The 27,810-nt window shown below is 40.9% G+C and overlaps 2 protein-coding genes across 2 annotated transcripts; both read left to right on the top strand.

Moving 5' to 3' along the window:
- Positions 1 to 11,618: 11,618 nt before the first annotated feature.
- Positions 11,619 to 13,472, top strand: LOC138338975 (transcription activator MSS11-like). Its single transcript, XM_069290084.1, has one exon. It carries the CDS (start codon positions 11,619 to 11,621, stop codon positions 13,470 to 13,472), a length of 1,854 nt encoding a protein of 617 aa, XP_069146185.1.
- A 155-nt stretch (positions 13,473 to 13,627) lies between these two features.
- LOC138338974 (uncharacterized) lies at positions 13,628 to 17,635 on the top strand. The gene is made up of 3 exons (XM_069290083.1): positions 13,628 to 14,834; positions 15,102 to 15,901; positions 15,971 to 17,635. Exons 1-3 carry the CDS (start codon positions 13,628 to 13,630, stop codon positions 17,633 to 17,635), a joined length of 3,672 nt encoding a protein of 1,223 aa, XP_069146184.1.
- The last annotated feature ends 10,175 nt before the right edge of the window (positions 17,636 to 27,810 follow it).

Below are 27,810 nucleotides of genomic sequence, written 5' to 3'. Positions count from 1 at the left end.
AACAAAGCAACTTAGTTATGGAGGCAAGGCTGTACTCTCCAAACATGTTTTGCAGGCACTACCTATACACTTGTTATCTGTTGTAACCCCTCCTACTACAATCCTCAAACAGATCCAAATGCTAATCGCAGATTTTTTCTGGGGATGGAAAAACAATAAGAAAAAATATCATTGGTCTTCTTGGAAAAATCTGAGCTACCCTTATGAGGAGGGGGGGGGGTTGGGATGAGAAACCTGAATGATGTTTGCAAATCTTTCCACTTCAAGCAATGGTGGATCTTCAGAACAAAACAAACCTTGTGGGGAGATTTCTTAAAAGCGAAATATTGCCAAAGATCCAATCCGGTGAGCAAGAAATGGGACACGGGAGAGTCATTAACCTGGAAAAATATGCTAGTTAATAGACAGCAGATGGAGCAACACATTCATTGGAGACTTCAGGCTGGGAATTGTTCCTTTTGGTGGGACAATTGGCTTGGTACAGGGCCTCTAGCTTAACATACCAGCAACAGTAACAGACTTAACAACTGTACAGTTGCTGAATTTTGGGAAAATGGAGAATGGAATGGGAGCAAATTGCTGCAACATGCACCAGCCAGCCAGATTTGCAGCATCCTGGAGACAGAAATACAGCAGCAACAACACAAGCCTGACCAGGCTGTTTGGAAACTCACCAGCCATGGCAGATTCACATGCTCTTCTGCCTGGGAGGAAATCAGGGACAAAAAGGCTAAGAACATCTTCAATTCTTTTTTATGGCATAAATGTATTCCTTTTAAATCTTCCTTTCTTTTATGGAGAACTTTAAGAGGTAAAATCCCAACAAATGAAAGGCTGGCTAACTTTGGCATTGAGCCATCTTCTTGTTTTTGTTGTTTTGATAGAACAGGCATGGACACCATTGAACATACCTTCAATACAGGACAATTTGCAGCTAGAGTATGGGATTATTTTGCAGCAACTGCAGGGCTGCAAGCTGATCACTCCACGCTGCTGTCATTGATCAAACAGTGGTGGACAGCCAAGCCAAAGAATGCAGGCCACCAGCTGTTGATGCAAGCCACACCAATCTTCATCTGTTGGAACCTATGGAAGAACAGGTGCGCATGCAAATATGGAGGCAAAGCAACTAATATCAGTCGAGTCAAGTATGCAGTCTACAAGGACACTTTCAAGATGCTGAAAAACACCTTCCCACACATCAATTGGCCACCTAGCTGGACAGCTCTAATACAAAAAAGTGAGAAGTGTATCCATGACATTAAAGTCAGCATGGTAAAATGGATTAAACCTCCGGATCAATGGATCAAGATAAATACGGATGGAAGCGCTCTCACTAATCCGGGAAAGATTGGGGCTGGAGGTATCCTCAGAGACAAAGAAGGCAAACTGGTGATGGCATTTTCAACACCTCTTGGAGAAGGCTCGAACAACATAGCTGAAATTAAGGCGGTCTTTATTGGACTGACCTGGGCACTTGAACTAGGATTCAGGAACATTATGCTCGAGATAGACTCTCAATTGGTCGTGGACTGGATTTCAAATAAAGCAGCCCCACATTGGAGTACTACCAGTCAACTTGAAAAAATCCAGCACATCATCATGCAAACTCATAACTTTAAATGTTCACACATTTTCAGAGAAGTAAACTGGGTAGCAGATGCGCTTTCAAAGCACAGCCACAACACAACAGCCCCTCAAGTCTACTTCAACAGCAATCAACTTCCTAAAGAAGCTAAAGCCTACTATCAAATGGACCTTATGAACATGCCAAGCTTCAGAAGAAAGAAGACTAAGAAGATCTTTGATCCCCCTTGATATTTTTACCTTTTCAACTTAGCTATATTCAAATAATATAGCTACTTTGAATAGGGATATAGTTTAGTTTTACATAGACTTTCTTGTAAAGGGAGAGTCTCCCTAATTTATGCTTCCTAGATACTTTGTAATGAGAGGAGTCCTCTCCTTAGGTTCTTAGTATTTTGGTTTCATCTTTCCTTGTACGGGGCGGAGTTGACATTCCTTTTGGAAAGTCAACTCTAAACCACCTTAGGTTTGGAGGTAAGGTTTATGCCCCCCTCCTTGTATTTTGCTTTTTGTTATTAATGATAAGGCCTGGGGGTGTCGCTCAGCCCCTACCCCTCCAAGGGTTATTCAACTAAAAAAAAAAAAACCCTAAACCCTAAACCCTAAACCCTAAACCCTAAACCCTAAACCCTAAACCCTAAACCCTAAACCCTATCGCTTTCTCATTTCACGGAAATTTTCTCTCTCTAAAAATTTTCTCTCTCTAAAAAAATTTTCTCTCTCTAAAAATTTTGCAAGGTGTTCGTCGTAAGAATTAGTTAATCAGCTAATTTCCTAGAAAATTGTGAGTTGTAATGGATGGAAATCCAGTGGATGAGCGTGTTAAGCCACCAGATCCTCCGATAGAAACTGGAAATCCAACAATTCATTCGCAAATCCACGAAGTGACGGATTCTGCATCGTCTTCCTCGTCGCAAAGGAAGGAAGAAGCGATCCAGGTAGCGACGATAGAGGCTGACATCGATGCTTCGCGTCACAACACTGAAAAAGATTACAATCTTAATCGTAAAGAAGGCGCAATTGAAAGTGGCGAAGAACAGAAGGGCGATGGAAAAATCGCATCGCAAGCAGTGGCGGCAAAATCGAGCTCAACACCAGTTCATTCGTATGATAATCGACAAGAATCGCACAATCTAGGTCGCGATTCACATATTCAACAGATTGGTGGAGCAAAAGATGATAGATTAGTTGATTTACGACTGGGAGGTGAGAAGATCGATTCGCAAGGAAGGGAACAACAATTTAGTGATGGTCAACATCAACAGGTGAATCGATCTGTTACAAATCAACAAAGAAATTTCAATTTCAATAAAGAAAAAGATATGGAACAACAAAATCCAAGGACTACACGAATTCTTGCTTCTAAGGATGCTGTTCATCCTTATCAAATTCGTCAATCTGGTATGCCTTCTTCTGAAATTCCTGTTAGAGCTAATAATGGGCAAGGTAATCTAGTTTCTACCAATTTCAACTCCAAGAATGATAGCTTGGTGAATATTACTGATAGAATTAACATTGATTCTGTTAGAAATCTTGATTATCAACAAAATTTTCCTAAAGTGTCTAGTAATTTTGATAGACCTTTACCTCGAACTAAGAATGCAAATCATGATCCTTCTTCAGAAACTAACACTTTCAATAAGAAGGACCAAATACCTGAACCTACCCCTTATACTGTCATTCAAACATATGCTGATAGACTTAGATATAATCAATCCAAGAAAGGGGAGAGCATTAAGCTTACTGAACCTGAGATTACTACTAAGCAAGGACTCCCAGTTGTGTTATATGTTAAGGAAGAAGTAGTTAAAAACCTAGCTGCTACCTGTAAATTCACTTTGATAGGAAAATTCATCTATACCATGCCTAGAATTGAGTTAATTAGGAAAAATTTTATATTACAAACTCAATTGTCTGGGGGAGTTAAAATAGCTCACTTTAATTCAAGACATGTCTACATTGATCTTGATAATGAATTAGACTATAATATGGTATGGACTAAACAAAGAATGACTATAGCAGGTCAAGTAATGAGAATCCAAGCCTGGACACCTAATTTTACACCTGAGGAAGAAACACCCCTAGTTCCAATATGGATTTCATTGCCTGAATTGCCATGGCATTGTTACAATAAACAATTCATTACTAGTCTTCTTTCACCCATAGGTAGAGTTTTGTATCTTGATTCTGCCTCTATTAATAAAACAAGAGGGAGTCAAGCTAGAGTTAAAGTGCAAGTGGACTTAACAAAGGACAGACCCCCTCACATTTGGATGGGGTATATAGGTGAAGATATTACTGATGGGAGGTGGCAAAAGATTGAGTATGATAGTATTCCAAATTACTGTTTTTATTGCAAACATCAAGGTCACAAGGAGTCTGACTGTATTATAAAACAAAGGGATGAGGAAAATAAAAAAAGAAAAGAGTTAGATAAAAACAAGAATAGGAAAGACATTGCTCAAACTGTCCATGCAGAATTACAGATTGATCAGAACAAGGAAACTGGTAGAAATGAGCCAGATTACAATCAACCAAGACAGCAAGGTGATGAAACTCAGCAGCATGGTATGCAAGATACATGGCAAACACAAATAAGAAAGAATAACAATCAACAAGTTAGATTCAACAATGAAAAGACTGTTCACCAAGCACAGCAATTTCAAGCAGGTATAATTAATATCCCTACTAAAAACACCTATATTGATCTTGAATCACAGGAACTAACACCTGCTGGAGAAGTAATGGAGCAACACAATGATCAAGTGCATGAACAAAGTAATGCATATTCAGAAAGAGCTCATGTACAGCAGGAAAAAAGAAATAAACAACCAAGGTTGGAAAGTCAGGCCACTAATACTCAACAAGTGGTTTATCATCAAGCAAATATTAATAAATCAGGTATTGACTCAATGCTCCCCTCCCCTGCAGCCCTTTGTAGTGACAATATTGGAGTAGCTGATGGAGGTGAGGTTGGAAGAGGTCAGGTGGATAATAGGTCTCAACATACTAGATTTGATAAAGGCAAAGATAAAGTTTTTGAATATGGGGAATGTAGCAATGTTGCAAAAGAACCCCCTGATAAAAATATTCATAATCCTCTTCTACAGACTAATTTAAAAAATAATAATAAAAATCCTTCTACTTCTGGTAATGTCCCTACTGATCATCAAAGTAATTTTGATGAGTATAGGGAGCCTGATTCTGAAGATGAGTATGATGTGGATACTCAATCTTTAGGAGAGGGTATAGAACCAGGAGAGGAACTTAACACTTCTGACCAAATTCAAAAAGATCCTATGTTACAGCCTTCTAATGTAGATGAAATTAGAGATGTAACTGGCAAACAGGGTCTATCACCTAGAGGAAGAAAGCTTGTGAAGCAAAATAAACTTACTAGTACTAGTAAACCTAATACTAGAGCTAGAAGTAGAGGAATTTAATGATTAAGTTTTTATGTTGGAATGTTAGGAGTATCAATACTTTTGGTGCTCTTGAGAGGCTGATTAATCTCAAAAAACTTCATAATATTTCTATGATGGCTATTTTAGAACCTTTTTCCGGTTATGATCATATAGATGCTTACAGACTTCAATTACTCATGGATCATAGTTATAGTAATTCTAATAACAAAATTTGGCTTTTTTGGTCTAATGAAATTACTTGTGATATCCTGGAAAGTGATCAACAACAGGTGACTTGTGAGGTTAGACATGAAACTTGCAGGGAGAAATTCAACATGACTTATGTTTATGCTAAGTGTAAGGATCAGTTGAGAAAACCTCTTTGGGATGTTATGCTAAAGAGATCTGAAAGTATGAATCCTTGGTGTGTATTAGGGGATTTTAATGTTATAACTTCTACTAGTGAGAAACTGGGTGGTAGAGATTATAACATAAACAAGAGTTTGGAATTTATTAGTATTATTGAGGCTTGTGGATTAGTAGACATGGGTTATTATGGTCAAAATTATACATGGTGTAATCATAGGAGGGATGGTGCAAGAATTTGGAAAAGATTGGATAGAGGTATGACTAATGATAAATGGATTGACATAATGCCTCATTCTAGTATTACTCATCTTCCTTCAATTGGATCTGATCATAGTCCTTTATTAATGGAAATTGGTGATATTCAATCCAACATTATTAAATATTTTAGATTTCTGAATTGTTGGACTGAAAATGATTCTTTTTTATCAACTGTGGAACAATGTTGGAATAGAGCTGCCACTGGAAATCCTATGTGGATTTTACATACAAAATTGAGGAGATTAACTAATACCTTGAGAAATTGGTCAAAACAGGAATATGGTGATGTTTTTGAAAGGGTAAAACACTATGAGGAGCTGGTAAAACAAGCTGAAAATGATATGGTCCTCAATAATTGTGTTGAAAATAGAGAAAAGTTGAGTGCTGTGAATGCTAATTATATTAAATTTTTGAAGGTTGAATATAATGTTCTCCAGCAGAAAACTAAGTTACATTGGCTAAAAGAGGGTGATGCAAACACCAAATATTTTCATGCTTTGATTAGAGGTAAAATAAATAGAATGGCTATTCATAAGTTGATGGATCACAGTGGGAACTGGATTAATGGAGAAGAACAGATTGCCAGACATGCTTGTGATTATTATGAGGAGATTTTTACTGGTAAGAATGAGAAAATTAAGGAAGAAACTCTTCAGTGTATCAATACTTCAATCACTCAAGAACAAAATAAGAAGTTAGATAGGCTGCCTAATGAAGATGAGTTGAGAAAGATCATAATGAGTATGAATCCTAATTCTGCACCTGGTCCGGATGGTTTTGGAGGAAAATTTTACCAAAGTTGCTTTGGTATTATAAAAAATGATCTGTTGGCTGCTGTTAAGTACTTTTATAGTGGTAACCCTATGCCAAAATATATGACTCACTCTTGTCTCATATTACAACCTAAAGTAGACCATCCCTGTAAAATTAAGGAGTTCAGACCTATAAGCCGTAGTAATTTTTCCAATAAAATCATCTCTAAGATTATGAGCACTAGATTGGCATCCATTTTACCTTGTATTGTTTCAGAAACTCAATCAGGTTTTGTAAAAGGAAGGAACATTTCTGAGAACATTTTGTTGGCTCAGGAAATTATTCATGGGATTAAGAAACCAAGAGAAGGTAGTAATGTAGTCATTAAACTGGACATGGAGAAAGCATATGATAGAGTTTCATGGAATTATACTTGCATTGTGTTAAGAAAAATGGGATTTAGTGAATTGTTTATTGATAGAGTGTGGAGGATTATGAGTAATAATTGGTACTCTATAGTCATTAATGGGAAGAGACATGGATTTTTTCATTCTAAGAGAGGACTTAAACAAGGTGATCCATTGTCTCCAGCATTATTTATTTTAGGTGCTGAAGTTCTTTCAAGACAGCTTAGTCTTCTATACCAAAATAAGTTGTACAGAGGATTTTATATGGAAAACAATGGTCCCCAAATTAACCATCTTAGCTTTGCTGATGATATAATTATTTTTACCTCTACTGATAGTAACTCTCTTAATCTCATTATGAAGACTATTGAAGAATATGAAGAAGTGTCTGATTAGAAAGTAAATAAACTCAAAAGTTTCTTTATGGTAACCTCTAATACTAGTCAAGATACCATAGAGGAAATCAAAAGGGCTACTGGTTTTAGTAGAAAATACAGCCCTATCAATTATCTTGGATGTCCTTTGTATATTGGTAGGCAAAGGATTATATATTACTGTGAGATGATTGATAAGGTGATAAAAAAAATTGCAGGTTGGCATTCAAAAATGTTAAATTTTGGAGGCAAAACTACCTTAGTGAAGCATGTATTGCAATCCATTCCAATTCATACACTTGCTGCTATTTCACCTCCCAAAACTACTTTAAATAGTATTAAAAAGGTAATGGCTGATTTCTTTTGGGGTATAGATAAAGATGGTAAGAAATACCATTGGTCTTCATGGGAGAATATGGCTTATCCTATTATGGAAGGAGGCATTGGAGTGAGAAGGCTTGAAGATATATGTACTGCTTTTCAATATAAGCAGTGGTGGAATTTTAGAACCAAAAACTCTTTGTGGAGTCTTTTTATAAAAGCCAAGTATTGTCAAAGAGCCAATCCTGTGGCCAAAAAATATGACACTGATGATTCTATAGTCTGGAGATATCTTACTAGAAATAGAACTAAGGTGGAATCTCTCATTAAATGGCATATTCATTCAGGTAATAGCAGCTTTTGGTGGGATAACTGGTTAGATAATGAATCTATTGCCTATCATTGTGATCATATTTCTAGTATTAACAACAGTGTTGTAGCTGATTTCTTAAAGGATGGTAAATGGAATGAAAGTTTACTTAGACAGCATGTTCCATCTTTGTTGATACCCAAGATTTTGCAAACTAATTTCAATTATAAAGATGGGAAAAAGGATACTGCAAGTTGGATGCCTACTGAATCTGGTAACTTTACTATTGCATCTGCATGGGAGTGTATTAGAAAGAAGAGACATATAGACCCTATTAATAACTTAATATGGCATAAACACTTACCTTTTAAAATATCCTTCTTTATTTGGAGAGCTTTAAAAGGTAAGTTACCTACTAATGAAATTTTGCAGAAATTTGGAAAAGATATTTCAGATTGTTATTGTTGTCACAGTAAAGGCAAAGATGACATTAATCACATATTGATTAATGGCAACTTTGCTAAATACATATGGAAGTTTCATGCATCCACAGTTGGAGTAGTGCCAGTTAATACTACTTTAAGAGATCAATTACTACACTGGAGGAATCAGCAAGCTACTAATGAGGTATATAAATTATTCATCCATATTATACCTAATATTATTTGTTGGAATCTTTGGAAAAACAGGTGTACAGTCAAATATGGGAAGAAAAGTTCCAGCATACATAGAGTTCAGTATGGAATATTCAAGGATGTTATGCATATTATTAAAACTGTATTTCCTATTATACCATGGCAATCTAGTTGGAATAATCTGATGAATATAATAGAGCATTGTCAACAGCAATATAAAATTGTAATGGTAAGCTGGAATAAGCCAGACTTAGGTATTTACAAATTAAACACAGATGGGAGTGCCCTACAGAATTCAGGTAAGATTGGAGGAGGTGGAATACTAAGAAATCATCAAGGTAAAATAGTTTATGCTTTTTCTTAACCTCTAGGTCTTGGTACTAATAATATTGCAGAGATCAAGGCTGCACTATATGGGCTGGACTGGAGTGAACAACATGGCTACAAAAACATTGAGTTAGAAGTGGATTCAGAGCTGCTGTGCAATTGGATCAATAATACAATCAAGATACCATGGAGATATGAAGAAACTATCCAGCAAATTCAACAAATAGTTAGGAAATTGGATCATTTTCAGTGTCATCACATATACAGAGAAGCAAACTGTACTGCAGACATGCTAGCTAAATGGAGCCACAAGCTGGAAATACTTCAACATTTTTATACAATAACACAACTCAAGGGAGAAATTAGAGGAAGTTATATATTGGAGAAGATGGGTATCCAGAATTTTAGAAGAAGGAAACTCAAGAGAATAAAACATCCTCCCTAGATACAATTTCTATACTTAAGTTGTAATTCTAATGTCATTAAACTTATTCATTGACTGTTTTAGTTGGTAGAATAGGTTTATTAATTTCATTATCCATGTAAGGGGAGAGTCTCCCTCATTTATGCTTATTAGAAAATGTATTAAGAGAGGAGTCCTCTCTAGGTATTACTTTCTAATTGTGCATCTTATTGTATAAGGGTGTAATTGACTATCTTAGTAGATAAGTCAATTACATACCTACCAAATTTTAGAAGGTAAGGTCAATGCCCCCCTTCTTGTAAAATTTTGTTCATATATATGTTAAGGCCTGGGGTGTTGCTAAGCCCCTGACCCACTCAAAGGGTCGTTTACCAAAAAAAAAAACCCTAAACCCCAAACCCCAAACCCCAAACCCCGAACCCCAAACCCCAAACCCCAAACCCCAAACCCCGAACCCCGAACCCCGAACCCCAAACCCTAAACCCCAAACCCGAAACCCCAAACCCCAAACCCCAAACCCCAAACCCCAAACCCTAAACCCCAAACCCTAAACCCTAAACCCTAAACCCTAAATCCTAAACCCTAAACCCTAAACCCTAAACCCTAAACCCTAAACCCTAAACCCTAAACCCTAAACCCTAAACCCTAAACCCTAAACCCAAAACCCTAAACCCATCGTGCCCCATTTTCTGAAATTTTTCTCTCTCTACATTTTCTCTCTCATCGCACGCGCTCTCTCCCACAACGGCTGACTCACAACAATCGCCCAGCGCCGCGAAGGCGCATGGGCCACCGGCAGCCGTCAAATGGCCACCGGACCAAAACCAAGAGGAGCGCTCTCACTTAGGCTTCTCAATACACCATAACACGCTCCAAGATCATTCTCAGAATGCTTCGAAATTGCGGGTAGAAGATGCGATGGAACCTGCGATTCTTGAAGAGGCGTTCGCTGAAGAACAAGAAAATATTTCCACAAGGAATTCTGGATGGAATCGAGGGGAACAAAGTAGAGAAATGAATTCTCCGCATCAAGATCTATTACCAGTTCAAAAATCAGCAGATTCCACCGTCTCAATCGCTCAGCAACTAGAGGTGAATGTTCGCGATGTCGCGACGACATCGCCTGAGATGCGCCTTCGTCTTCGAGCGACCTCAGGTCAAATTCGAACTAATTCGACTACTGGGGTTTTTTCACCAATGGAAGAGGAATCTTTTGAGCCAAATCTGAGGCAAATAGATCCTAAACTCGCCGACGGCGATAACCCCGGCGAACCTGCAAATTCGAACATCGGAATCAATGGCGTCGCAATAGAAAACCAAGCTTCTCATGAGCAAACGACTCCAGTAACAACTTCATGTCACAAAGAAGAGGGGGTAATCCATAACAACAACAACATCCAAGTTCAAATCACCCACAAACGACATGAACAGCTACATAACCTGGAAAATGAAGGGGAATACTCAAGCTGTAATCGAAATGAGACGAGGAATGTTCAAGAACATGATACATCAATCAGGGAAGGAAAGGCTACTGACGCCAACAAAAAACAGGGGGAGAAGTTAGTTGATCAACAAGTCAACACCATGAAAGACATGAGCATTCAATCTACAAGCTCAAATGATGCGAATTCCAAATTTTCTTTTGCTACTGGAGATAATTCGCCTCAGCTAACACCTAAACTGTTTGCAGATGTTACGCCAAGAATGAATACCAAAAATGGAGTTGGACAGGATCAAACAACGGGAGCTACTGATCATTCAACTAAGCAGGTTCATCAAGTTGAAGAAGGATGCAAGACGATAGAGGGAGCAAAATCCAATGCAATACCAGAAAACAATACCAAACAGCCTGAGCAAGCAATGCAAAATCACAAACAGGTTGGAGGAAGGGTTGGTAACACAAGGGAGCAGGCTACAGAGACATATCACAACAACTTCCCCAAAATTTCTAACAATTTCTCAAGGTATGATCACAACTCCCAAACTGCTAAAATTAACAAACATGATGTAACATTCAATCATGCTAGTATTAGACAAACTTCAAACCAGCAACAGGGCCAACAAGGTAAGAATAATCCCAACACTGATGTCAACACAGAACCTGCACCCTATACTGTTATCCAGTCGTTTGCTGCAAGACTTAGATACAATCAGGCTCAAAAGGAAATTCCTATTTGTCTAAACGAGCCAATTCACACAACTAGACAAGGACTACCTACTGTCTTGATAGATGAGAATGATTACTATGTGAAGTTGGCTGAAATTTGTAAATACACTCTTGTTGGGAAGTTTACAAACACTATGCCTAGAATGGAACATGTGAGGAAGAGTTTTATTCAACAAACTCAATTGATGGGGGGGGGTTAAGATCACTCATTTTAACTCTAGACATGTATATATTGATCTAGATAATGAATTAGACTATCAAACTGTTTGGACTAAGTTGAAAATGACCATTGAGGGTCAGGCTATGAGAATACAAGCCTGGACCCCAGATTTTACACCTGAAGAAGAAACACCTATTGTGCCTATATGGGTATCTATACCAGGTTTGCCTTGGCACTGTTACAACAAGGTATTCCTATCGACCATCTTAGAAAGTATAGGGAAAGTGTTGTTCTTAGACTCACCTACTTCACAAAGAACTAGGGGTAGCACCACTAGAGTGAAAGTCCAAGTAGATCTCACCAAGGATAGACCTTCCCATGTCTGGTTGGGTTTTAAGGATGCTAATCCCAACAAAGGAAGGTGGTTGAAAGTGGATTATGAAAGCATCCCTAGCTATTGTTTCTATTGTAGACATCAAGGGCATAGGGATGAAGAGTGTACTATTAAAAGAAGGGATGATGAAACAAGGAAAAAAAAGGAGTTGGAAGAAGTCAAAAACAGTAAAGAAACAGGTGCAGGGAAAAGTCATGAGCAAGGAAAAAGCACAAGAGAGGAAAATTCAAAGGGTTCCAATCAACAACCAAAAAGCCAACAAGGAGGAACAGGGCAAGCAAGTGACATGAATCAAACAAAGGATCAAATAATCAACCAACAACAAAGGAATTCTACTCAATGGCAGACTGAACAGAGGCAACAAGGAGAGTCAAATGAGGACCAATGGCAAACACAAAAGAAAAAACATCAAAAACAGCAAGAACATGTCAACTCCAAAGCTGTATGGAGACCAGTCACTCCACCAATGCAAGCATCCAATGGCAACAGTCAACAAGAACAAAAAACTTCAGGTATAAATGTTCTCCCAACTCAAAATTTTTTCTCACATCTTGAAATGCAAGAAACCCAGGACATTCAACAAACAGGGAGGCAGATACCAAAGGAAACAATTGCAAACAGTATAAACCAAAATGCCAATCTACAAAAGATTGAAAAAAATAGCAAGAAGATCCCAGGTATTGACTTATCTCTCCCAAGTCCCAAAACCCCCATTTTGATTAATGTTAAGACTGGTCATACTGTGGAAGTTTGTGGAGGTATGGATGGGGGGAGCAAGGAGATACCCATTAACTTGCAGGAAGGGGTTACCAAAGGGGGGAGTTTGCCTCATGTTATGCATGAGGGGTTGGATGACCATAGGATTGACTATAGAGACCCTAAGGATACCAATAATTCTGTCAAACAACAGGTTCAACCTCTTCAGCAACAACTTCACAATAGAGACAGCTCCAAACAGTTTACTAAGGAAAAAACAGTGCAACAACAAAGCCAGAAAAAAGATGAAACTGATCTGGAGGAAAAAAGTGGTAATATGACTGCTGAAAACACTTCTAAGAGTAGAAACAAGCCTAGCAAACAGAAAAGGGATGCTGAAAAAAGAAGGCAAAGTAAACAGCAAGACAAGGTTAATGAAAATGTCAAAGAGATGGGGGAGGAAACATGTAATAAATTTGTAATGGTGGATGACAATCATGGATTAGATATCCCTCCACTACAAATTCAATACATGACTCCAAGCACAGCAGAACAGCAATATAAACAGAGGAATAAAAATCAGGAAGTACAGCAGCCTATGGAGGATGAATATGCTGTGATTAACTCTGAAGATGAGATGATGGAGGATGAACACCTCTTAGATGACAGTGATGATAATGATGAGACTAGTGAGGCCCTTATTAGGGCCTTCAGTCCATCTAAGGATCAGACAATAGAAAAGGAGAAACAACAGGTTACTCAGAACCAGTGTCTATCCCCAAGGAGCTTTCAACAGGATAAATTCCACTTCACCAAACAAGATGCCAAATCTGTCACTTCTGGCAGACCTAATACTAGGTTGTTCTCATCCAAATCTTCCCAATGATTAGTACACTCATATGGAATGTGAGGGGGATTAACACTCAAGGTGTCCTGGAAAGACTTAAAATGCTCAAGAAAATGCACCACCTCTCTGTTATAACTATCCTGGAACCTTTCTCTACCAGTACCAATATTCAAAGTTTTCAACTGCAATTGAACATGGATAATGCTATTAGTAATTGTAATAGTAAAATTTGGGTTTTTTGGAATAGTGATATTGATTGTAATATTCTTGATGAAGATGAACAACAAATCACTTGTGACATGAAACACAATGAGTTACAATTCAAATTTACTTATACCTTTATCTATGCAAAATGCAAAGAATACCTAAGGAGACCTTTATGGGAGAAATTAATCCATCAGGCCTATATAAATGTCAATCCTTGGTGTGCAGTGGGGGACTACAATGTTATTTCTGATGTGGAAGAAAAACTAGGAGGTCTGCCCTATAATATGAGGAAGAGTATGGACTTCATTGCTACCATTGAAGCTTGTGGTTTGGTTGACATAGGCTTTAGTGGTCACAAGTATACTTGGTCTAATAAAAGGGGTATTACCAATAGAATTTGGAAGAGACTTGATAGAGCTTTGGTTGATGATCTATGGTTAGAGAGAATGCCTCAAACAACCATCACTCATTTATCAACTACTGGTTCAGACCACTGTCCCTTACTGATGGAAATGGTATCCAATGAATCTGAGCACATCAAATATTTTAGATTTCTTAACTGTTGGGTTGACAATCCTAATTTTTTACATACTGTTAAGGAATGTTGGGATAGAACTGTGGAAGGTAATCCAATGTGGAGGTTCCATCAAAAAATGAAGAGACTATCTAACACCCTTAGTGTGTGGTCTAGAAAGGAATTTGGGGATATATTTCAGAAGGTTAGAATGTATGAGGAACAAGTGCATGATGTGGAAGAAAAATACATCCAAAACCAATCTGAATCAAATAGGAGTACCCTCCATGAACTTAATGCTCAATATCTAAAATTCCTCAAACTTGAAGATACCATATTGAAACAGAAAACCCAGCTACAATGGTTCAAAGATGGGGACTCTAATTCCAAATATTTCCATTCCATTATAAGGGGAAGGAGGAGGAAACTGTTTATTCACAAGATAGTTACTGAAAATGGAGAATGGTTACAAGGCGAGAATCATATTGCTCAAGAAGCTTGTGAACACTTCAACACCATATTCACTGGAGAAAATATATACATTGATGACCATAATCTGGAGTGTATCCCTAAAATGGTTGATCAAGACCAGAATAACCATCTTACAAGACTTCCAGATATGGATGAACTTAAAGAAGTAGTTTTCTCCATGAATCCCAACTCAGCTGCTGGTCCTGATGGTATGAATGGGTATTTTTTTCAGAAATGTTGGAACATCATTAAAAATGAACTGTTAGAAGTACTTCAAGCTTTCTTCAGTGGCCAAATGATCCCTAAGTACTTCTCTCATTCTTGCATAGTTCTACTTCCAAAAGTGAATAATCCAAAATAACTTACGGAATTTAGGCCTATCAGTCTGAGCAACTTTACGAGTAAGATTATATCCAAACTTGTAAGTTCTAGACTTAGTCCTATCCTTCCATCTTTGATTTCAACCAACCAATCAGGTTTTGTGAAAGGGAGAAGCATTGCAGAAAACATCATGCTTGCTCAGGAAATCATCCACCATCTCAAGAAACCCAACATTGGGAGTAATGTAATTATCAAGCTAGATATGGCAAAAGCTTATGACAGGGTCTCTTGGTCCTACATTTGCCTAGTGCTAAGAAAGATGGGGTTTAATGAAGGTTTCATTGACATGTGTTGGAGAATTATGGCAAACAACTGGTATTCGATCATTATCAATGGCAAAAGGCATGGCTTCTTTCAATCTACTAGAGGTCTTAAACAAGGTGATCCCTTATCTCCGGCCCTATTTATTTTAGGTGCCGAAGTGCTATCGAGATCTCTCAATAGACTCCACAACCATCCGGATTATCAGGGATTTACAATGGAAAAAAGAGGTCCACAAGTGAATCACCTAAGTTTTGCGGATGACATTATCCTATTTACATCTGGAAGGTGCAAAACTCTGGAACTTCTCATGGACACTCTAAAAAAATATGAGAACATCTCAGGACAGCTTATCAATGGAGATAAAAGTCACTTCTTAATTCACCCAAATGCTTTTAATAGCACTAGGGATAGAATTAAGAGGTTAACTGGTTTCAAGCAAAAACAGGGGCCTATCACTTACCTAGGTTGCCCTTTATTTGTCGGCAGACCTAGGAATGCTTATTTCTCTAATCTCATTAACAAGGTGATTTCTAGAATAACAGGTTGGCAAACTAAGCAACTCAGTTTTGGTGGGAAGGCTGTGTTATCAAAACATGTCCTTCAAGCACTTCCTATACATCTTCTAACTGCTGTAACCCCGCCAAATACCATCATCAAACAGATTCAAATGCTTATTGCGGATTTTTTCTGGTGATGGCAGAACAATAGGAGAAAATATCACTGGTCATCTTGGAAGAATCTTAGTTATCCATATGAGGAAGGGGGAATTGGAATGAGAAATCTACATGACATTTGTAAATCTTTCCAATTCAAGCAATGGTGGACATTCCGAACCAAGCATACTTTGTGGGGAGATTTTCTGAAAGCTAAGTATTGCCAAAGATCTAACCCGGTAAGTAAAAAATGGGATACAGGTGAATCCATAGCTTGGAAACACATGTTTGCTACAAGACAGCAGGGGGAACAGTACATACAATGGCAACTCAACTCAGGAAATTGTTCTTTTTGGTGGGACAATTGGTTGAACACAGGGTCACTGGCTCAACATACCAACAGAAACATCAGATTCAACAATAGCAAAGTGGCTGATTTTTGGGAAAATGGCAATTGGAACTGGAGGAAATTGGAAGAACAGGCTCCAACAACTCATTTAACCAATATCATGGCCACAACAATTCCCTCACAGCAGCAAAATCCAGACCAGGCTGTTTGGAGATTGGATAGCCACGGCAAATTCAGCTGTCATTCAGCATGGGAGGAGATAAGAAGCAAAAAGCCTAAGAACAGATTCTTCAATCTCTTATGGCATAACTCTATTCCTTTTAAATCATCTTTTCTCTTATGGAGGGCCATAAAACGTAAACTCCCAACTAATGAAAAATTGACTAACATTGGCATTGAGCCATCACATTGTTTTTGTTGCATTGACAGAGCAGGGATGGATAGCATTGAACATATATTCAATTCAGGTCAGTTCGCAAGTAGAGTATGGAGCTTCTTTGCAGCAAGTGCAGGGCTGGAAATAGAACAACCATCAATACAGGCGAGGCTGAGGCAGTGGTGGGCTGTAAGACCACGAAATTCAGGCCATCAGTTAATGTTGCAGGCTACTCCAATCTTCGTTTGCTGGAACTTATGGAAGAACAGATGCGCATGCAAATATGGAGGCAAAGCAACAAACATCAGTAGAGTTAAATACGCAATCTACAAGGACACCTTCAAGATGCTGAAAAATTCTTTCCCACACATTCAGTGGCCTGCAAATTGGACAGCTCTCATTCAAAAGATTGAAAACTGCAAACATGACATCAAAGTACACAAGGTAGGCTGGAATAAACCTCCGGAAGATTGGGTCAAGATAAACACAGACGGAAGCGCTCTCAATAACCCAGGGAAGATAGGAGCTGGAGGTATTATCAGAGACAAAGATGGCAAACTTCTGATGGCGTTTGCAGTACCACTCGGCGAGGGTTCGAACAACAAGGCTGAAGTGGAGGCGACACTGTTTGGACTGCAATGGGCAACAGAATTGGGACATACAAACATTATTATGGAATTAGACTCTCAAATAGTAGTGCAATGGATAGCAAAGAAAACAGTCCATCACTGGAGTGTTACAAATCAGTTAGAGAGGATCCAACAACTCATTCAGCAGACTCAGCAGTTCAAGTGTGATCATATATTTCGAGAAGCAAATTGGGTAGCAGATTCACTCTCCAAACATAGCCATGGTACATCAAGTCTTCAACTATACTTCAACAGCAATCAAATGCCCAAGGAAGCTCAGGCCTACTACCAGATGGACCTTTTGAATATGCCTAGTTTTCAAAGAAAAAAGACTAAGAAGATTTTTGACCCCCCTTAATGTAATTAATTACCTTTTCAACTTGGCTATATTCAAATAGTATAGCTACTTTGAATAGGAATTGTTAGGTTTACATAGGCTATTTTGTAAAGGGAGAGTCTCCCTAATTTATGCTTTCTAGATATTTTGTAATGAGAGGAGTCCTCTCCTTAGGTTCTTAATATTTAGGTTGCATCATGACTTGTACGGGGAGGAGTTGACATTCCTTGGAAAGTCAACTCCAAACCACCTTAGGATGGAGGTTAGGTTTATGCCCCCCTCCTTGTATTTTTATTTTGTTATTAATGTTAAGGCATGGGGGTGTTGCTCAGCCCCTACCCCTACAAGGGTTATTCAACTAAAAAAAAAAAAAAAAAACCCTAAACCCTATTGGAGACTTGGTGAACTATTGGAGACTTTAATGTTATCTCCTCTACTCAAGAAAAACTTGGGGGTAGAGAATACAATATGAATAAGAGTCTTGAATTTATTAGTATTATTGAGGCCTGTGGCTTAGTTGATATGGGGTATAATGGTCAGCATTATAAATGGTGTAACCACAGGAAGGATGGTGCTAGAATTTGGAAAAGGTTAGATAGGGGTATGGTTAATGACAAATGGCTTGATAGGATGCCTCAAAGTACTATCACTCATCTTCCTTCAGTTGGATCATATCACTCTCCTTTATTTATGGAAATGTGTAATAATCAGATACCAGTGATTAAATATTTCAAATTCCTCAATTGCTGGACTGAGAATGAAACATTTTTATCAACTGTGGAACAGTGTCGGAACAGACATGTTAGTGGTGATCCAATGTGGATTCTTCACACAAAATTGAAGAGAACGCTAAAAAAACCCCGAATAAAAAACAATTACCAAAATTAAAAAAAACCGCCGGAAAAAAAACAAAAAAAACGGATAAAAATAATTTACCAAAAAACAAAGCTACGCAAAAAATAAAAAACCCAGATATAAAAAAAACACAAAAAAAAACGGATAAAAAAATTACCAAAAAAAACGCCAAAAAACAGGGATGCAAAAAAAAACTCGCATAAAAAAATTTGACAAAATAAAATAAGCAAAAAAATGCTAAAAAAGGGAGGAAAAAAAAGATGCAAACAAAAAGGACAAAAAAATAAACCCAAAAAAAATTTACCAAAAAAAATAAAAAAAATCGACGCAAAAAAACAGAATAAAAAAATATAATAAAAAATAACGCAAACCAAAAAAAAAGAGACAAAAAATTACCCAAAAAAATGAATAAACCCATTTGAGGAACAAATCCTTATGCACAAATTGGGGGAAACGTAAAATTGAACGCGATAAAAGAGTTTTATCATAAAATTGAGTGTCTAACATTAAAATAGACATTCTGAGATGCGTTACCAAGGTACTTCGAACTCAAAAATCTATTTTCTTTTATCAGATTCGTACCAATAAAGAATTACAATTTTCTTCAAGTTTGGGGGAAATTTAAAATTGAATGTGATAAAAGACGTTTATTGAAAAATCGGCTCGTCCAAAGTTATGACCGTTTGAAATTTCACAAATTTACAACTACTTTTTTTGAGTTTCACTCTTTAATTGGGTCAAACTTCAAATGATTGAAACTTTTGCCTCCAATATCCGTTTCACGCGATTTGTTTTTTCTGCATATTTTTTCGAGATCTACGTGGTCAGCTATTTAATATGGTTTAGTTTTTCACAATTTACGAATTCTAAGGAGACACGTTATTCATTTTAACTCTTTAAGCACATGAGAGGCTCTATTTTAACCTAGTTCGTTTTGAGGGTTGTTACATCCACCTCAATTGTTTTTATTGTATGAATAGACAATTCGTAGTTCATTTGTCATTACATTATAATTTATGTTAAAGACTTGGGTTTTTAGAGCCTATCAAGGAATCCTTTCTTCAACACCTCTCAATCCATCAGACCCACTTCCACCGTCCTATTACCCATCCAGTGAGTATATCATAGTTGGGCCATTTGGAAGGTCAAACGAGCCCCGGAGCGAGCATACGCCTCATTTTGACGATTTTCGTGTGCTATTGCACACCATTTTTTGGGTGATCAGGATTCCGACGTCAAAAATGCAAAATTTGTTCGTGGACATCCGTCAAGACGTTGTCTATGCATACGGTTGGCCATCACGGGTTTTCTGGGCCGTTTGGAAGGTCAAACGAGCCCCGGAGCAAGCATACGCCTCATTTTGACGATTTTCGTGTGCTATTGCACACCATTTTTTGGGTGATCAGGATTTCGACGTCAAAAATGAAAAATTTGTTCGTGGACGTCCGTCAAGATGTTGTCTATGCATACGGTTGGCCATCACGGGTTTTCTGGGCCGTTTGGAAGGTCAAACGAGCCCCAGAGCGAGCATACGCCTCATTTTGACGATTTTCGTGTGCTATTGCACACCATTTTTTGGGTGATCGGGATTCCGATGTCAAAAATGCCAAATTTGTTCGTGGACGTCCGTCAAGACGTTGTCTATGCATACGGTTGGCCATCACGGGTTTTCTGGGCCATTTGGAAGGTCAAACGAGCCCCGGAGCGAGCATACGCCTCATTTTGACGATTTTCGTGTGCTATTGCACACCATTTTTTGGGTGATCAGGATTCCGACGTCAAAAATGCCAAATTTGTTCGTGGACGTCCGTCAAGACGTTGTCTATGCATACGGTTGGCCATCACGGGTTTTCTGGGCCGTTTGGAAGGTCAAACGAGCCCCGGAGCGAGCATACGCCTCATTTTGACAATTTTCGTGTGCTATTGCACACCATTTTTTGGGTGATCGGGATTTTGACGTCAAAAATGCAAAATTTGTTCGTGGACGTCCGTCAAGACGTTGTCTATGCATACGGTTGGCCATCACGGGTTTCCTGGGCCGTTTGGAAGGTCAAACGAGCCCCGGAGCGAGCATACGCCTCATTTTGACGATTTTCGTGTGCTATTGCACACCATTTTTTGGGTGATCGGGATTCCGACGTCAAAAATGCCAAATTTGTTCGTGGACGTCCGTCAAGACGTTGTCTATGCATACGGTTGGCCATTACGGGTTTTCTGGGCCATTTGGAAGGTCAAACGAGCCCCGGAGCGAGCATACGCCTCATTTTGACGATTTTCGTGTGCTATTGCACACCATTTTTTGGGTGATCAGGATTCCGACGTCAAAAATGCCAAATTTGTTCGTGGATGTCCGTCAAGACGTTTTCTATGCATACGGTTGGCCATAACGGGTTTTCTAGGCCGTTTGGAAGGTCAAACGAGCCCCGGAGCGAGCATACGCCTCATTTTGATGATTTTCGTGTGCTATTGCACACCATTTTTTGGGTGATCGGGATTTCGACGTCAAAAATGCAAAATTTGTTCGTGGACGTCCGTCAAGACGTTGTCTATGCATACGGTTGGCCATCACGGGTTTTCTAGGCCGTTTGGAAGGTCAAACGAGCCCCGGAGCGAGCATACGCCTCATTTTGACGATTTTCGTGTGCTATTGCACACCATTTTTTGGGTGATCGAGATTTCGACGTCAAAAATGCAAAATTTGTTCGTGGACGTCCGTCAAGACGTTGTCTATGCATACGGTTGGCCATCACGGGTTTTCTGGGCTGTTTGGAAGGTCAAACGAGCCCCGGAGCGAGCATACGCCTCATTTTGACGATTTTCGTGTGCTATTGCACACCATTTTTTGGGTGATCAGGATTCCGACGTCAAAAATGCCAAATTTGTTCGTGGACGTCCGTCAAGACGTTGTCTATGCATACGGTTGGCCATCACGGGTTTTCTGGGCCGTTTGGAAGGTCAAACCAGCCCCGGAGCGAGCATACGCCTCATTTTGACGATTTTCGTGTGCTATTGCACACCATTTTTTGGGTGATCGGGATTCCGACGTCAAAAATGCAAAATTTGTTCGTGGACGTCCGTCAAGACGTTGTCTATGCATACGGTTGGCCATCACGGGTTTTATGGGCCGTTTGGAAGTTCAAACGAGCCTCGGAGCGAGCATACGCCTCATTTTGACGATTTTCGTGTGCTATTGCACACCATTTTTTGGGTGATCGGGATTCCGACGTCAAAAATGCCAAATTTGTTCGTGGACGTCCGTCAAGACGTTGTCTATGCATACGGTTAACCATCATGGGTTTTCTGGGCCATTTGGAAGGTCAAACGAGCCCCGGACCGAGCATACGCCTCATTTTGACGATTTTCATGTGCTATTGCACACCATTTTTTGGGTGATCAGGATTCCGACGTCAAAAATGCAAAATTTGTTCATGGACGTCCGTCAAGACGTTGTCTATGCATACGGTTGGCCATCACAGGTTTTCTGGGCCGTTTGGAAGGTCAAACGAGCCCCGGAGCGAGCATACGCCTCATTTTGACGATTTCCGTGTGCTATTGCACACCATTTTTTGGGTGATCGGGATTTCAACGTCAAAAATGCAAAATTTGTTCGTGGACGTCCGTCAAGACGTTGTCTATGCATACGGTTGGCCATCACGGGTTTTCTGGGCCATTTGGAAGGTCAAACGAGCCGCGGAGCGAGCATACGCCTCATTTTGACGATTTTCGTGTGCTATTGCACACCATTTTTGGGTGATCGGGATTTTGACGTAAAAAATGCAAAATTTGTTCGTGGACATCCGTCAAGACGTTGTCTATGCATACGGTTGGCCATCACGGGTTTTCTGGGCCGTTTGGAAGGTCAAACGAGCCGCGGAGCGAGCATACGCCTCATTTTGACGATTTTCGTGTGCTATTGCACACCATTTTTTGGGTGATCAGGATTCCGATGTCAAAAATGCCAAATTTGTTCGTGGACGTCCGTCAAGACGTTTTCTATGCATACGGTTGGCCATCACGGGTTTTCTAGGCCATTTGGAAGGTCAAACGAGCCCCGGAGCGAGCATACGCCTCATTTTGACGATTTTCGTGTGCTATTGCACACCATTTTTTGGGTGATCGGGATTTCGACGTCAAAAATGCAAAATTTGTTCGTGGACGTCCGTCAAGACGTTGTCTATGCATACGGTTGGCCATCACGGGTTTTCTGGGCCGTTTGGAAGGTCAAACGAGCCCCGGAGCGAGCATACGCCTCATTTTGACGATTTTCGTGTGCTATTGCACACCATTTTTTGGGTGATCAGGATTCCGACGTCAAAAATGCCAAATTTGTTCGTGGACGTCCGTCAAGACGTTGTCTATGCATACGGTTGGCCATCACGGGTTTTCTGGGCCGTTTGGAAGGTCAAACGAGCCCCGGAGCGAGCATACGCCTCATTTTGACGATTTTCGTGTGCTATTGCACACCATTTTTTGGGTGATCGGGATTTCGACGTCAAAAATGCAAAATTTGTTCGTGGACGTCCCTCAAGACGTTGTCTATGCATACGGTTGGCCATCACGGGTTTTCTGGGCCGTTTGGAAGGTCAAACGAGCCCCGGAGCGAGCATACGCCTCATTTTGACGATTTTCGTGTGCTATTGCACACCATTTTTTGGGTGATCGGGATTCCGATGTCAAAAATGCCAAATTTGTTCGTGGACGTCCGTCAAGATGTTGTCTATGCATACGGTTGGCCATCACGGGTTTTCTGGGCCGTTTGGAAGGTCAAACGAGCCCCGGAGCGAGCATACGCCTCATTTTGACGATTTTCGTGTGCTATTGCACACCATTTTTTGGGTGATCGGGATTTCGACGTCAAAAATGTAAAATTTGTTCGTGGACGTCCGTCAAGACGTTGTCTATGCATACGGTTGGCCATCACGGGTTTTCTGGGCCGTTTGGAAGGTCAAACGAGCCCCGGAGCGAGCATACGCCTCATTTTGACGATTTTCGTGTGCTATTGCACACCATTTTTTGGGTGATCGGGATTCCGACGTCAAAAATGCCAAATTTGTTCGTGGACGTCCGTCAAGACGTTGTCTATGCATACGGTTGGCCATCATGGGTTTTCTGGGCCATTTGGAAGGTCAAACGAGCCCCGGAGCGAGCATACGCCTCATTTTGACGATTTTCGTGTGCTATTGCACACCATTTTTTGGGTGATCAGGATTCCGACGTCAAAAATGCCAAATTTCTTCATGGACGTCCGTCAAGACGTTGTCTATGCATACGGTTGGCCATCACGGGTTTTCTGGGCCGTTTGGAAGGTCAAACGAGCCCCGGAGCGAGCATACGCCTCATTTTGACGATTTTCGTGTGCTATTGCACACCATTTTTGGGTGATCGGGATTTTGACGTAAAAAATGCAAAATTTGTTCGTGGACATCCGTCAAGACGTTGTCTATGCATACGGTTGGCCATCACGGGTTTTCTGGGCCGTTTGGAAGGTCAAACGAGCCCCGGAGCGAGCATACGCCTCATTTTGACGATTTTCGTGTGCTATTGCACACCATTTTTTGGGTGATCAGGATTCCGACGTCAAAAATGCCAAATTTGTTCGTGGACATCCGTCAAGACGTTGTCTATGCATACGGTTGGCCATCACGGGTTTTCTGGGCCATTTGGAAGGTCAAACGAGCCCCAGAGCGAGCATACGCCTCATTTTGACGTTTTTCGTGTGCTATTGCACACCATTTTTTGGGTGATCAGGATTCCGACGTCAAAAATGCCAAATTTGTTCGTGGACGTCCATCAAGACGTTGTCTATGCATACGGTTGGCCATCACGGGTTTTCTGGGCCGTTTGGAAGGTCAAACCAGCCCCGGAGCGAGCATACGCCTCATTTTGACGATTTTCGTGTGCTATTGCACACCATTTTTTGGGTGATCGGGATTTCGACGTCAAAAATGCAAAATTTGTTCGTGGACGTCCGTCAAGACGTTGTCTATGCATACGGTTGGCCATCACGGGTTTTCTGGGCCGTTTGGAAGGTCAAACGAGCCCCGGAGCGAGCATACGCCTCATTTTGACAATTTTCGTGTGCTATTGCACACCATTTTTCGGGTGATTGGGATTCCGACGTCAAAAATGCCAAATTTGTTCGTGGACATCCGTCAAGACGTTGTCTATGCATACGGTTGGCCATCACGGGTTTTCTGGGCCATTTGGAAGGTCAAACGAGCCCCAGAGCGAGCATACGCCTCATTTTGACGATTTTCGTGTGCTATTGCACACCATTTTTTGGGTGATCAGGATTCCGACGTCAAAAATGCCAAATTTGTTCGTGGACATCCGTCAAGACGTTGTCTATGCATACGGTTGGCCATCACGGGTTTTCTGGGCCGTTTGGAAGGTCAAACGAGCCCCGGAGCGAGCATACGCCTCATTTTGACGATTTTCGTGTGCTATTGCACACCATTTTTTGGGTGATCAGGATTCCGACGTCAAAAATGCCAAATTTGTTCGTGGACGTCCTTCAAGACGTTGTCTATGCATACGGTTGGCCATCACGGGTTTTCTGGGCTGTTTAGAAGGTCAAACGAGCACCGGAGCGAGCATACGCCTCATTTTGACGATTTTCGTGTGCTATTGCACACCATTTTTTGGGTGATCGGGATTTCGACGTCAAAAATGCAAAATTTGTTCGTGGACGTCCGTCAAGACGTTGTCTATGCATACGGTTGACCATCACGGGTTTTCTGGGCCGTTTGGAAGGTCAAACGAGCCCCGGAGCGAGCATACGCCTCATTTTGATGATTTTCGTGTGCTATTGCACACCATTTTTTGGGTGATCAGGATTCCGACGTCAAAAATGCCAAATTTGTTCGTGGACGTCCGTCAAGACGTTGTCTATGCATACGGTTGGCCATCACGGGTTTTCTGGGCCATTTGGAAGGTCAAACGAGCCCCGGAGCGAGCATACGCCTCATTTTGACGATTTTCGTGTGCTATTGCACACCATTTTTTGGGTGATCAGGATTCCGACGTCAAAAATGCCAAATTTGTTCGTGGACGTCCGTCAAGACGTTGTCTATGCATACGGTTGGCCATCACGGGTTTTCTGGGCCGTTTGGAAGGTCAAACGAGCCCCGGAGCGAGCATACGCCTCATTTTGACGATTTTCGTGTGCTATTGCACACCATTTTTTGGGTGATCGGGATTTCGACGTCAAAAATGCAAAATTTGTTCGTGGACATCCGTCAAGACGTTGTCTATGCATACGGTGTGCCATCACGGGTTTTCTGGGCCGTTTGGAAGGTCAAACGAGCCTCGGAGCGAGCATACGCCTCATTTTGACGATTTTCGTGTGCTATTGCACACCATTTTTTGGGTGATCGGGATTCCGACGTCAAAAATGCCAAATTTGTTCGTGGACATCCGTCAAGACGTTGTCTATGCATACGGTTGGCCATCACGGGTTTTCTGGGCCATTTGGAAGGTCAAACGAGCCCCGGAGCGAGCATACGCCTCTTTTTGACGATTTTTGTGTGCTATTGCACACCATTTTTTGGGTGATCAGGATTCCGACGTCAAAAATGCCAAATTTGTTCGTGGACGTCCGTCAAGACGTTGTCTATGCATACGGTTGGCCATCACGGGTTTTCTGGGCCGTTTGGAAGGTCAAACGAGCCCCGGAGCGAGCATACGCCTCATTTTGACGATTTTCGTGTGCTATTGCACACCATTTTTTGGGTGATCGCGATTTCAACGTCAAAAATGCAAAATTTGTTCGTGGACATCCGTCAAGACGTTGTCTATGCATACAGTTGGCCATCAAGGGTTTTCTGGGCCGTTTGGAAGGTCAAACGAGCCCCGGAGCGAGCATACGCCTCATTTTGACGATTTTCGTGTGCTATTGCACACCATTTTTTGGGTGATCGGGATTCCGACGTCAAAAATGCCGAATTTTTTCGTGGACGTCCGTCAAGACGTTGTCTATGCATACGGTTGGCCATCACGGGTTTTCTGGGCCATTTGTAAGGTCAAACGAGCCCCGGAGCGAGCATACGCCTCATTTTGACGATTTTCGTGTGCTATTGCACACCATTTTTTGGGTGATCAGGATTCCGACGTCAAAAATGAAAAATTTGTTCGTGGACGTCCGCCAAGACGTTGTCTATGCATACGGTTGGCCATCACGGGTTTTCTGGGCCATTTGGAAGGTCAAACGAGCCCCGGAGCGAGCATACGCCTCATTTTGACAATTTTCGTGTGCTATTGCACACCATTTTTTGGGTGATCGGGATTTCGACGTTAAAAATGCAAAATTTGTTCGTGGACGTCCGTCAAGACGTTGTCTATGCATACGGTTGGCCATCACGGGTTATCTGGGCCGTTTGGAAGGTCAAACGAGCCCCGGAGCGAGCATACGCCTCATTTTGACGATTTTCGTGTGCTATTGCACACCATTTTTTGGGTGATCGGGATTTCGACGTCAAAAATGCAAAATTTGTTCGTGGACGTCCGTCAAGACGTTGTCTATGCATACGGTTGGCCATCTCGGGTTTTCTGGGCCGTTTGGAAGGTCAAACGAGCCCCGGAGCGAGCATACGCCTCATTTTGACGATTTTCGTGTGCTATTGCACACCATTTTTGGGTGATCGAGATTTCGACGTCAAAAATGCAAAATTTGTTCGTGGACGTCCGTCAAGACGTTGTCTATGCATACGGTTGGCCATCACGGGTTTTCTGGGCTGTTTGGAAGGTCAAACGAGCCCCGGAGCGAGCATACGCCTCATTTTGACGATTTTCGTGTGCTATTGCACACCATTTTTTGGGTGATCAGGATTCCGACGTCAAAAATGCCAAATTTGTTCGTGGACGTCCGTCAAGACGTTGTCTATGCATACGGTTGGCCATCACGGGTTTTCTGGGCCGTTTGGAAGGTCAAACCAGCCCCGGAGCGAGCATACGCCTCATTTTGACGATTTTCGTGTGCTATTGCACACCATTTTTTGGGTGATCGGGATTCCGACGTCAAAAATGCAAAATTTGTTCGTGGACGTCCGTCAAGACGTTGTCTATGCATACGGTTGGCCATCACGGGTTTTATGGGCCGTTTGGAAGTTCAAACGAGCCTCGGAGCGAGCATACGCCTCATTTTGACGATTTTCGTGTGCTATTGCACACCATTTTTTGGGTGATCGGGATTCCGACGTCAAAAATGCCAAATTTGTTCGTGGACGTCCGTCAAGACATTGTCTATGCATACGGTTAACCATCATGGGTTTTCTGGGCCATTTGGAAGGTCAAACGAGCCCCGGACCGAGCATACGCCTCATTTTGACGATTTTCGTGTGCTA

This window comes from Solanum lycopersicum, chromosome 10, assembly GCF_036512215.1.
Source record: "Solanum lycopersicum chromosome 10, SLM_r2.1".
Taxonomy (NCBI): Eukaryota; Viridiplantae; Streptophyta; class Magnoliopsida; order Solanales; family Solanaceae; genus Solanum; species Solanum lycopersicum.
Note: the sequence above shows the minus strand (reverse complement) of the source record. Positions and strands in the feature narration are given on the sequence as shown.

Excerpts from the sequence above, each read along its gene's own strand:
- LOC138338974 (XM_069290083.1), top strand. The coding sequence starts at position 13,628 with ATGGATAATGCTATTAGTAATTGTAATAGTAAAATTTGGGTTTTTTGG. Across the intron at positions 14,835-15,101 it reads CTCAGCTGCTGGTCCTGATG|GTTTTGTGAAAGGGAGAAGC; the intron begins GTATGAATGGGT and ends CCAACCAATCAG. Across the intron at positions 15,902-15,970 it reads CTATACATCTTCTAACTGCT|AACAATAGGAGAAAATATCA; the intron begins GTAACCCCGCCA and ends TGGTGATGGCAG.
- LOC138338975 (XM_069290084.1), top strand. The coding sequence starts at position 11,619 with ATGACCATTGAGGGTCAGGCTATGAGAATACAAGCCTGGACCCCAGAT.